Raw genomic sequence first — 12,844 nt, forward strand, 5'->3', positions numbered from 1 at the left:
TATGCTCAGGATATGTCAGCCCATTTCTACTGGAAATGACTTTTGGTTAAACTTTCAGCAAGGAATTTGCATTTGCACTGTTAAAAGCTTTAATCTACATAAAAACCAGCTTCTTGTTTAAGTGAAAATAAATGGAAAGTTGTCTTTTTGATTTTCAAATATATATCGTGATAAATACTTTTGGCCATATCGCCCTGCTCTATTTGCATGTGCCTTTTTTTTATTGTGTGTTTAAAAATGAAGTGGCCATTTGGTTTTAGGCCACAGCGCATGTGTCTGTCATGATCCAAGCAGGCAACCAGGGTTTTATTTTCAGATCATTAGAGACTGTTGCAATTAAGGTGTGCATGGGTGAGAGTGAGTGTGGGCCCACCATAGTGTTTAATTATCTAGTTTTATTTGGTATTAGAAATTGTAGTGAATGAACGGTAATGAATACCACTTCATCAGTGGTACATATTAAAATAACACTAAACCCAATTGAATTAACTTATTTCCTTTATTTTGTCCTGAAATAAAGTCAAACTGATGCATTTCAGATGAAATCCTTGTCTTGTGGTTTATGTACATAGTTCATATTTTGGGTTCTGAGCAGGTAATATCGTGAGTAACCTAAACTGTAGAGACCCAGGCCCCGCTCCCAATTACATGAGATGGCTGTGACACTTTTTATTTGGAGAACTGGAACCGCTTTAATTATGGTTGCAATACAGATATGACCGGGTCACGTCTCTCAGTGAAGAATTATCCTGAGCAAAACAGGATTTTTGGAGCACACAAAGAGACTGGACAGTGTGGAGTCACCTGACAGCACACACAGTACTCTGCTTTAAAGGGAACAGTACATACTGGGGAAGCATTAACAGAATCAAAACACTAAAATAAAATAACTGACAGACCTTTCTGCTCCTGGTGGGATAGTTTTGCAGTTGCAGCCTTTTAGCCTTCGCCTCTTAGTAAATCTGTCTCTGAATAAGAGAATATTTCAGAAGAACAGTGCTCATCCCTCCTCACAGAAACAATGCTGAGCAGCAGTGAAGCTGATCTGGAGGCTCACAGAATCCCAACACCTTACTGAGACGCTTCATTCTGGGTTTTAAGTTCATTTATCACCAGTCCGTGTTTGTGTTGTGTTAGGTGCAGTTTTTTGTATTTGTGATGAAAAACATGTTGGCTGTGTTCATGTGACTCATTCTGCCAGTTGGTGGTCTGTCTCAGAGAGATGGATCATGAGAGTACGTTCAGTTCAAAGGGAGGTTTCAGTACAGCTCATCGTGATGGCAGACTGTCACAGTGAACTCTTCAGAGGGAGCAGAAAACCTTCAGGTCCTCCAAAACATTTAACAAAGATGAAGATACAGCAGAGTTTAAAGGAAGTGCTTAGAAAATAAAGACCAGGAAGAGTCACATTTTCCAACATTTTCTGTAAACTCAGTAAAATGCACCAAACTGAGGCTGGTTCATGAGCACAGACACACTCAGTTTAATCTGTCAGGTGTTCACAGATTAAATGTTCAGATTTAATAAATAAATGCATTCAATTTGAGTGTCTGACTGTAAAACTGGTCTCTGTGTCCTGCTGATAAATGTGGGCTCTGAGACAAACCCACTGCATGCAGATAATTTGTGTTTATGTGTCCTCAGTTTCCCAGCATGCCCTGGCTGTGGTGGTGGAGGTGAATGAGGGGGAAAGATCTGTCCTGCTTCCCTGTCAGTACTCAGATTTTATACCTGAGGATGACCTCACAGTGATGTGGACTCGCTCTGATCTTGATCCCAAATCTGTCCATCTACGACGAGAAGGAGGCGATCTTACAGGGCAAAACCAGCGTTACAGCGGGCGCACATCAATGAGGCCTGATGCTCTGGACACTTTAGACTTCAGCCTCACTCTGAGAAAACCAACAAAGACTGACAGTGGCAGCTACACCTGCTCCATCAGCGATGAGAGAGAAGAACTGCGACTGAGAGATATACAGCTGCAGGTCAAAGGTCAGTCAGAACTCTGGGTGGGTTAGAGACTCCACATGGAGCCTGTTATCTATGTGACATCTCAGAGTAAGAGGTCAAACTGAAGTTTTGTAAATTGTTGTGACTAACCTGAAAAACCAGCAGCAACATGTAGCTCAGAGCTAACCTCAGTGCAAACAGGATGTCTCTGCTACAACAGCTGCAGTCTTTACTGCATGTGCAGGGTTACACTCGCAACATTTACACACTGTACACAGTGGAGAGCATGAGCTCTCTAAGCCTCACTGCAGCTCACAGAGCAGCAGGAAGTGTCCTGATGTTGTACAGACTCAGACTGGAGGAGCTGCTATGAAACGCAGACAGAGCAGAGACGGGTCATCATGTTTCATCCAGCTGGTCCTGATGTCACTGAGACTCTCAGGTTAATAACTGCTGTTTTAGGATATGTAGTGTAAATCATAGCGGGGTTCAGGTAACAGCGAGGGGACTGCAGAGTTAATGGCATAAAACTGTAGGACTGATGTTTATATTTTGATATTGTTCTGCTTAAGTTTTTATCTGTTACATTTATCAACCATCATCTCAGACAGCTGCTGCCTGACGGAAACACTTGAAATAGTTTCGATAGACTTTCCTGTAAGTTCATTATACACAAACAAACTCATTTGAGAGACATTTGTAAAAAACTAAATAGAAAGCATCTTTTTCAGTGGACTGGCTGTCCCAGAGAAAGATCCAGTGAATATTTTATGAAACCATTCAAGAGAAAAACAAAAGATCCCAGACACCCTCTCTACTTCTAAGGTTAGACTCCAAACTTTCCTTTTTTGATAGAGATTATAGTTTTTACGCTTATAGGGCTATAGATAGAAACAATATCAATCTGGCCAATGGTAGAGATTTTGACTATAGCTCAATGGCAACTAAAGAGTCAAGTATAAGTCAATTAAGTACTGTATCTACATTTCTTTCATGTATGCTGTTCAATAGAGGCTGAACCGTTTGAAGTCCGGCATCACTTGTGTCACTGCTCTGACTGCCGGTGGTTGAGACAGACAATGTATCTGTTAGACTTGGAGAGGAGGACTCTTCCACATGTTGCTTCAGGACAGTCAAATCTGAGGGTGACAAATAAAAATATTAGAATATAAGGTATATACAATCAAAAACACAACACAACAAAGATACCATTCATGCACACAGGGCCAGTAAACTGCACGTGTCATGGGCTGGGTCTGTGATCCAGTGTTTGAGTTCTTATATGTATCTTTTGTATTCATTTGTGCCCTAGTTTAGCTCACCTAGTTAATTTCTAGATTGCTGTTTAGTCTTGTTCCTTAGTTGTTTATGTCATCTCCCCCTGTACTAAGTCTCCCTGGTTCATGCGTCATGTCTGCGTGGTTATGTTTAGTTCATGTCATGTCTAATCTCCATGTTTCCTGTTTTACTTTGAAAGTCTGTATTCAATGTCATTGTATTTAGTTTCACCTCTCCTGTCCTGTCTTTAGGTTCATGTGTGTCAGCTGTGCTCCCATGTGTGGCCACTTCCCCTGATCATCCCTCATGTGTATTTAGTCTCTGTGTTTCATGTAGTCTGTGTCGCGTCGTCTGTGTTCCAAACCTCCGTGTTTCCATGCCCAGTCTTTTGTATCCCCAGCCATACCATAGTTTGTTCCCAGTTTAGGTTTTAGTTACTGCTCTTGTGCTGGCCTCTTTCTTGTTTGTTTCTTTTGTGATCATCAGCCACAATAAAAGGCTCGCTTTTGTTTAAGTTCACTCCCGTATTCTCACTTGTGTTCGCACCTGGGTCCACCACACACATCTCCACACAGTCTGTCTTCACAAACCGTGACAGCACGCTTTGATTAAAGTATATGTAACCCAACCAGTGCAGGGGTTTATGTACCTACACCCTGGACTCTGCGTTGTGTAAGTTTGTGTTGGATTGGGGTGCACAGTAGAGAGACCAGTCGGACACAGGCGTTCAATTTGTGGCTCGGACCGCGCCGTTTATTCAAATGCTGGGGCAAACAACTCTGCTGCTGGCCCTTTGCAAATCACAGTACACACTGCGTGATTATCAACATACACTCAACAAAAATATAAACGCAACACCTTTGTTACTGCTCCCATTCCCCATGGGATGGACGTAGAGACCTAAAATTCATTCCAGATACACAATATAACCATCCCTCCCAAACAGTGGTCACAAATCAGTCCAAATGTGTGGTAGTGGGCACATCTGCTATATTGAGATAATCCATCCCACCTCACAGGTGTGCCACATCAGGATGCTGATCTGACATCATGAGTAGTGCACAGGTGTACCTCAGACTGCCCACAACAAAAGGCCACCCTGGAATGTGCAGTTTTGTCTCACAGCAAAATGTCACAGATGCCACAAGCAATGAGGGAGCGTGCAATTGGCATGCTGACAGCAGGAATGTCAACCAGATCTGTCGCCCGTGCATTGAATGTTCATTTCTCAACCATAAGCCGTCTCCACAGGCGTTTCAGAGAATATGGCAGCACATCCAACCGGCCTCACAACCGCAGACCTCGTGTAACCACACCAGCCCAGGACCTCCACATCCAGCAGGTTCACCTCCAAGATCGTCTGAGACCAGCCACCCAGACAGCTGCTGGAACAATTGGTTTGCACAACCAAACAATTTCTGCACAAACTGTCAGAAACCGTCTCAGGGACGCTCAACTGCATGCCCGTCGTCCTCATCGGGGTCTTGACCTGACTCCAGCTCGTCGCCGTAACAGACTTGTGTGGGCAAATGCTCACATTCGATGGCGTCTGGCACGTTGGAGAGGTGTGCGCTTCACGGATGAATCATGGTTCACATTGTTCAGGGCAGATGGCAGCTGAGAATGTCCCAGTTCTTGCATGGCCAGCATACTCACCGGACATGTCACCCATTGAGCATGTTCGGGATGTGCTTGACCGGCGTATACGACAGCGTGTGCCAGTTCCCACGAATATCCAACAACCTCGCACAGCCATTGAAGTGGAGTGGACCAACATTCCACAGGCCACAATTGACAATCTGATAGACTCCATGCGACGATGTGTTGCACTGCATGAGGCAAATGGTGGTCACACCAGATACTGACCGGTTCTGGGACCCCAGACCCCCAATAGCGCAAAAAACTGCACATTCCAGGGTGGCCTTTTGTTGTGGGCAGTCTGAGGTACACCTGTGCACTACTCATGATGTCAGATCAGCATCCTGATGTGGCACACCTGTGAGGTGGGATGGATTATCTCAATATAGCAGATGTGCCCACTACCACACATTTGGACTGATTTGTGACCACTGTTTGGGAGGGATGGTTATATTGTGTATCTGGAATGAATTTTAGGTCTCTACGTCCATCCCATGGGGAATGGGAGCAGTAACAAAGGTGTTGCGTTTATATTTTTGTTGAGTGTAGTAAAAAAACAACAACAAATATATAAAAAACACATTAAGCAAAAATAATCATGTCTTTACAAAATTCCTCGATCTCAGGAATGTGTATGATGCAAAACTAACATAGCAGGACTACCAGCAAACTGTAGCTGAAAAGCTAATGCTTCATCTTGCATTACTTTGCCCGAATGAATGCTCTGCTAACTAGCGGGAATGTAGCCCGAAATTGCGGCAGATATTACAAAATGGAACATGCACACAAACTGCTCATACTCTCATCAGACAATACATGAACCTCCCAACAAACACAATATATGCTTAGCAAACCACCATTTTACACAGTGGAACACTTATTTTTAAACAAAAAACCAATGCAGTACACCACTGACAGTGCTTACCTTTGCAAATCACAGTAAACACTGAACCAAGATGGCGCCCGCACGAACGAGAAATCTGAACTACAGTGTCCTGCAACATTTTGTGATTGTTAACACAGGATATTAGACAAATTAAAAATGCTTATTTAAGAGTAACTGTACAAATCAAATCCTTCAAAATCTATCAGAGCATATATTTACTTACCTTCAGCTGTATAGATGACAAAACACACCTCTTTGACTGCTGCAAGTTCAGGAAAGACATCCTCATCCACCTCTATACCCTGCTCATCCGTGACTTTCAGTGCTGCATTTTCTGGTATGAGAAACTTCTGCTGCACTGAAGTAAAATCATCTCTTAGTTAATAACAACATTAGTACAAACCATAACTTACCTGCACTCATAAAATCTGTGAAGCTAACTTCTTCCAATTTTGCATATTTCTTTGTCTCTCTGTGTTTTCCTTTTATCAACATCTTGGCCACCTACGGAAAAAAAGACCTTTACTACTATGAAACACAACACAAGAAGAAAAGGTTGTTAGCTTTATGTAAACTGTGTATAACTTAATCAATAAACACTTTCTTACATTGAGTTAGCCTGCCCACACTAAATATTGCTTAAAATCTATTTAGCTAGGCTAGATTTAGCAGACAATGTGACCGCATGTTTGCTGTGTCCTTGTCTTTACAGTTCTGGAGACAGGGTTGTGTGCATATCTCAGTGTGCAGCAGGACTAACTAACTGATGTTAATGGTACCTCAACATCTCATCAGTGCAGGCTGCACCTCTCTTTGGTTAAATACGGCCATTACCATGAGTCTAAACAGAATATCACTGTAGTTAGCTAACGTTAAATTAAACGTTAGTGTTAAAATTAAGAAATAGAAATAAACGTTTTCATTGACAACGTCAAATGTGTAAAATACAGTAAGATAAGTTAGTTAGCTAACTTTTGACTAGCGTTAGCCTAGCTGCTATCTCCAAATCAGCATAACATACAGAAAACACATGTAGTGCTAGTTAGTTAACTTTAGATTTTACTTATGCATACATGCAACCAAATATATACAAATAACATCACTACACTCTCAGAAAATCCCAAAGTAAATAAAGTATTTTTACCTACCTCCTACATGTCGGAGTCCAAGAAAGAAACACAGATAGGCGCGGTAACAGTCGACAGACAAACAACACCAGCAATCTGTTGAATTAGACACCTTAGCACCCAGTGAATGAACACCTAAATATTACACCGCTTTAGAGTACTCCTCAACACTGACTATAGTATAAGGTGAAAAATAAACTGCAGAATATTTAACTCATGGTTGAGATGGTGCTTCACTTACCATCAGTGTGACTGCTGCTGCTTCTACACCTGATACTGTGGTTTATTGTCCTCTCAGACCACCAGATGGAGGTGGAGGTGGAAAAAGGCTCAGAGTCTGTCATTCTGCCCTGCAAAACTACAGCTGACCTGCCTCAGGACACCAGAGTGGAGTGGACTCACTCTGACCCTGAACTGATGGTGGTTCATGTGTATCCAAACAAAAGTAACCACCTGGATGACCAGGACAGTTTTTACAGAGACCGAACAAAGATGAATGAAGACCTGCTGAGAACTGGAGACCTCAGTCTGACCCTGAAATACCCCACAGAGAGAGACAGTGGAGGATACATCTGCACCATCTACAGGGACAAAGACATCCTGAGACACAAAGTAGTGCTGCAGGTCAAAGGTCAGAGATGTAGAAAAACACCAGGTGTTAGTGGAGGAAATTGAGGTCAAAGTTCAACAGTCATGTTGATATTGTTTTATGTTTCTCCACAGAACCATTTCCATCCTCGGCCACAGCTCTCCTGGTTCTCCTGGTTCTTCTTGTGGTTTCTGGAGGTCTTTTATTTTATTTCCAGCACTATTTCACGTCAGGTGAGTGTCTCCTACTACACTACCCATAATGCCGATGGTCAGCAGGTGTCTTCTGGTGGCTCCTTGACTGTGGCTCACACAAACTTGTTCCAGGAGCTGAAAGAGTTGAGAGTTACAAACAGCTGATACAGAGAGCTGAAGAGAAACTTCCAGGTTTGTTCCAGAAGTCAGAAAACCTCCTTCAGACTCAGTCATTGATCAGTGAAACAGCTCCACAACATGACTTTACTAAACAGTGTGTGTGCTTCACTGCATTGATCTGACACAGAGCGTACTTTGTGTACTTTATTTATGCACGTAAAAGTCCCACTGGGATTAAAATCTCTTTTACAAGAGAGACCAGCGGAGGGAAATTACAATGAAAACAACCAACACAACTGAACAGAAACGTGAATAATGTATAATAACTTTACATTATGTTGTAGAAAACCAAGTATAATGTCAGCAGAAATGGTGACCTTTCTGTGGAAGCTGTTACGGATTCAAATATTGGGGATGGAGACAAGATGAAAAACCACAATAACAACACTGGTCCGGTCGGGTTCAGTCAAACAATGATTTTAATGATCACACGCGTGAGAGATAAACACCGTACGCAGACAGCATCAGATATCAAAATGGTGGAGCATTGCTCAAACTCTTATAGCCTCTAGTAGCCCCCACCTTATCATAAAAGCCTAAACATTCACATTCTCTCTCACACGGTGCCTAAGCTACGACCTTGGCTCCCTGTTTATCTGCTCTTGCTGAGATGGAGCAGGAAACTCCAGTATGTTCTGTTCTCTTCTAATCAGACAAATAAGACGATGACTTTCTGCGAACAGTATTTCTTATAACTTAGCAGTATAATGCATCATAAAACAACATCATTCATTCACAATAAATCAGCAGTCTAATGTAATGCAAATCAGTCTAACAAATGCAATAGTTATCAGCTTCTTCTAATTCTGTCATGGTCCTGCGACCATGACTCAGTGACTTTATGTTTATGTACTTATTGTTATTACTTTCATTATTATTCATGGCTGTTTTGGGATGGTTTGTGTTTGGGATTTTAGACACTGGGTTCTGGGTTTGTGCTCCCTCTGTTGGTCCCTGGTGTTAGTGTTCCCCTGTCTCGTCAGGTTAATCAGGTCCAGCTGTTTCCCCCATCTGTGTGTGATTTCCCAGTGTCTCTTTGTGTATTTATAGCGTGTGATTTCCTCTGCTCCTCGTCGCGTCGTCTGTGTTCCTACCTGTGTTCATCCTCTGTGTTACCCTGCGTACTCTGCATCTACCCTGTGAAATCCTCTGCGTGCTCTCCCTGCTGTTCTCCCTTCGTGTTCAGGTTTGCCACTCCTTTGTGTAGTTTCACCCAGTTTAGTTCATCCGTAGTTCTGTTTTGCCATCTCCTCTTTATGTTTGTTATTATCAATAAATCACCCTCACACCTGAATGAGTGCTGCGCTTTGAGTCCTCCTTCCACTCTCCACACGGCCGCTGCCCCGGACCGTGACAGTACGACGCGACCACAACATGGACCCAGCAGCGCTTAATCCATCCAGGGAACTACGGGAAAATCTCATCGATGCCACACAGGAGCTGATCGACCTGTGGCTGGAAAGCCCGGGTGGCACGTCCCAGCGCGCTGTAGAGAGGCGGCTACAGCGTCTGGTGACCGGTCTCCCATGGCTTCTGGGCTCGCTTTGTTCGTGGGAGCGGGAGTTCCTCCTTCTGGACCTCGGTCTTCACCCCCCGTCTGCTTTTACTTCCGAGCAGTCCGAGGCGGTGAGCGAGCGGCATGTTCTGGCTTCCCCAGATTCCGAGACTCTGTTTTCTGGGGCTATCCAGAGCGGGATGGGAGACTGTTCGGATCGCTTACCCACCTTCGTGGTAACGGACCCTTCGCAAGTGGGCGTGTACAGACCCTCTGTGAAACCGAGAGACTGTTTCTCTGCCGCTCCTTCTGAGCCAGGACTCTATCACCATTCTCCGGCTCAGTTCTGTGTCCAGCCACAAGCTTCCCAGTCTGTAGCTCAACCATTAGCCTCCCTTAAGCCACAATTTTCACACTATTTTTCCACCGCCGTTTCTGAGCAGGGAGACAAACTGTTACATTACGGACCTGTTCCTCAACAGCTGGCAACATTAGTGACTGTTACTCACTCCGGGGCTTCCCCAGAGGCGGGGTTGCTGCCCTCAGCTTACTCTGGACCCCTGGTGGCCAAGATGCCAGCTGTGAACTGCACCGGGCTGTCACTGCCTGAGCAGGGTCAGTGCTCTGCGCAGCTGCAGCCCTCCGTATGTGTGCCAGAGGCCCACGTGCCTACTGGTTTTGTTTCACATGTGCCAGAGGCCCACGTGCCTACTGGTTTTGTTTCATGTGTGCCAGAGGCCCACGTGCCTACTGGTTTTGTTTCATGTGTGCCAGAGGCCCACGTGCCTGCTGGTTTTGTTTCATGTGTGCCAGAGGCCCACGTGCCTACTGGCTTTGTTTCATGTGTGCCGGGGGCCCCGGTGCCCACTGGTTCTGCGGCTGTTTTCGCTGGGGGGCCCGAGGAGCCTGTCCAGCCTCCTGTTTCGCCTGCTGGGGGGCCCGAGGAACCCGTCCAGCCTCCTGTTTCGCCTGCTGGGGGGCCCGAGGAGCTCGTCCAGCCTCCTGTTTCGCCTGCTGGGGGGCCCGAGGAGCTCGTCCAGCCTCCTGTTTCGCCTGCTGGGGGGCCCGAGGAGCCCGTCCAGCCTCATGCCACACTGACTGCCACGTCGGCTGGGAGGCCCGAGGAGCCCGTCCGGCCTCCTGCTTCTTCGGCTGGGGGGCCCGAGGAGCTCGTCCAGCCTCATGCCACACCTGCTGCCACGTCGGCTGGGGGGCCCGAGGATCCCGTCCGGCCACCTGCGGCTGCTTCTCCACCTGTGGCTGCTTCTCCACCTGTGGCTGCAGCGCCGCCTCCTGCAGTACCATCACCTGCAGCGCTACCACCTGCTACTGCCACGCCTCAGCCTGACGCTTCAGCCTCGCCTGATTCTGGTCCAGCTTCATCCTCACCTGGCCCAGCTTCAGCTGCAGCTTCTTCATCGCCTGGCCCGGTTTCATCCACGCCTGGCCCGTTTTCATCCACGCCTGGCCCGTTTTCATCTTCGCCTGGCCCGGTTTCATCTTCGCCTGGCCCAGCTTCAGCTTCGCCTGGCCCAGCTTCAGCTTCATCTTCGTCTGGTCCAGCTTCAGCTTCATCTTCGTCTGGTCCATCATCAGCATCATCAGTATCGTCTGGTCCAGCCTCCGTGTCTCCATCGTCTGGTCCAGCCTTCGTGTCTGCATCCTCGCCTGGTCCAGCCTCCGTGTCTGCATCCTCGCCTGGTCCAGCCTCCGTGTCTGCACCCTCGCCTGGTCCAGCCTCCGTGTCTGCACCCTCGTCTGGTCCAGCCTCCGTGTCTGCACCCTCGTCTGGTCCAGCCTTCGTGTCTGCATCCTCGTCTGGTCCAGCCTTTGTGTCTGCATCATCATCTCCGCCTGCTGCGGTCCTGGCTTCCGTGCCCTCAGCCTCGCCTGGCCCAGCCTCGTTTGGGTCTGGAGCTAAACGGCCGTTTTCTGGACCGCTGGCTAGGCTACTGGCCGAGCGCCGTCGCCTGACTGGCCGCCGTTGCCTTCCGCACGGCCGGCCCCCGGACCGCCATCGCCTGTGTGGCCGCCGCTGCCTTCCGCACGGCCGGCCTCCTGAACTCTTTACGCGCCGCCGTTGCCTTCCGCACGGCCGGCCTCCTGAACTCTTTACGCGCCGCCGTTGCCTTCCGCACGGCCGGCCTCCTGAACTCTTTACGCGCCGCCGTTGCCTTCCGCACGGCCGGCCTCCTGAACTCTTTACGCACCGCCGCTGCCTTCTTCGTGGACGGCCTCCTGAACTGTGCTTTGGACTCTGCTCCCCTGTGGGTTTTGTGTTCATCTTTGTTTTGGGACTCTGGGGCCTCCGTCCGTGGTCGTGGTCCGGTCCCTCCGTCCTGGGCCCCCTGCCGCCCGCCCGGATCTGGTGGTGTGTTTCTGTGGCTGTCGGGGGCCAGCCCTTGAGGGGGGGGTACTGTCATGGTCCTGCGACCATGACTCAGTGACTTTATGTTTATGTACTTATTGTTATTACTTTCATTATTATTCATGGCTGTTTTGGGATGGTTTGTGTTTGGGATTTTAGACACTGGGTTCTGGGTTTGTGCTCCCTCTGTTGGTCCCTGGTGTTAGTGTTCCCCTGTCTCGTCAGGTTAATCAGGTCCAGCTGTTTCCCCCATCTGTGTGTGATTTCCCAGTGTCTCTTTGTGTATTTATAGCGTGTGATTTCCTCCGCTCCTCGTCGCGTCGTCTGTGTTCCTACCTGTGTTCATCCTCTGTGTTACCCTGCGTACTCTGCATCTACCCTGTGAAATCCTCTGCGTGCTCTCCCTGCTGTTCTCCCTTCGTGTTCAGGTTTGCCACTCCTTTGTGTAGTTTCACCCAGTTTAGTTCATCCGTAGTTCTGTTTTGCCATCTCCTCTTTATGTTTGTTATTATCAATAAATCACCCTCACACCTGAATGAGTGCTGCGCTTTGAGTCCTCCTTCCACTCTCCACACGGCCGCTGCCCCGGACCGTGACAAATTCAGGAGAATAATGCAAACTAAAACTACATAATAATTCACAATCTTTAATTAGGGATCTAACATGGCACAAGAATAATATTATAATCCAACATTCCCTCTGTTGAACTCTGGAGAATCCAGAGCTCACCTACACCCTGCAACCCAGTGTGGCCGGGTCCATTTCGACTCACTCCTGAGGCCCTTTGTCCCCCTGTTGGGCGAACCATGTGTGAGATGACCTCTGTGTTGGCGCGGTTCAGATGCAAGAAAAACTATTTTTACAACAGTAGCAGGTACAGATGACACTCCCCAGGTCTCCCACAGCTTTATTTTGGTGCTACCTTATACCTTTCCAACAAGGGGAAATAACACACTGGACTTTGTTTACACCACCCAGAGAGGAGCTTACAAAGCTTTTCCCCTCCCCCACCTCGGCGCCTCAGACCACATCACTGTCATGCTAATGCCTGCTTACAGACCGCTCGTTAAAGCCACCAAACCGGTTCGTAAGCGGATACAAGTGTGGCCAGAAGGGTCTTCAGAGGCTTTACAGGACTG

At 47.1% G+C, this 12,844-nt stretch overlaps 1 protein-coding gene across 1 annotated transcript in view; it reads left to right on the forward strand.

The window, feature by feature from the left end:
* The window catches only part of LOC113017929 (uncharacterized), a 61,261-nt gene that overhangs the window by 2,127 nt on the left and 46,290 nt on the right, over window positions 1-12,844 (forward strand). Inside the window, exons 2-4 of the mRNA XM_080299411.1 lie at window positions 1,645-1,992; window positions 7,178-7,510; window positions 7,603-7,701. Of these exons, the coding sequence (XP_080155537.1) occupies window positions 1,645-1,992; window positions 7,178-7,510; window positions 7,603-7,701 (780 nt within the window). The remainder of the gene's footprint in view (window positions 1-1,644; window positions 1,993-7,177; window positions 7,511-7,602; window positions 7,702-12,844) is intronic.

Source organism: Astatotilapia calliptera, chromosome 3 (genome assembly GCF_964374335.1).
Source record: "Astatotilapia calliptera chromosome 3, fAstCal68.1, whole genome shotgun sequence".
Lineage (NCBI taxonomy): Eukaryota > Metazoa > Chordata > Actinopteri > Cichliformes > Cichlidae > Astatotilapia > Astatotilapia calliptera.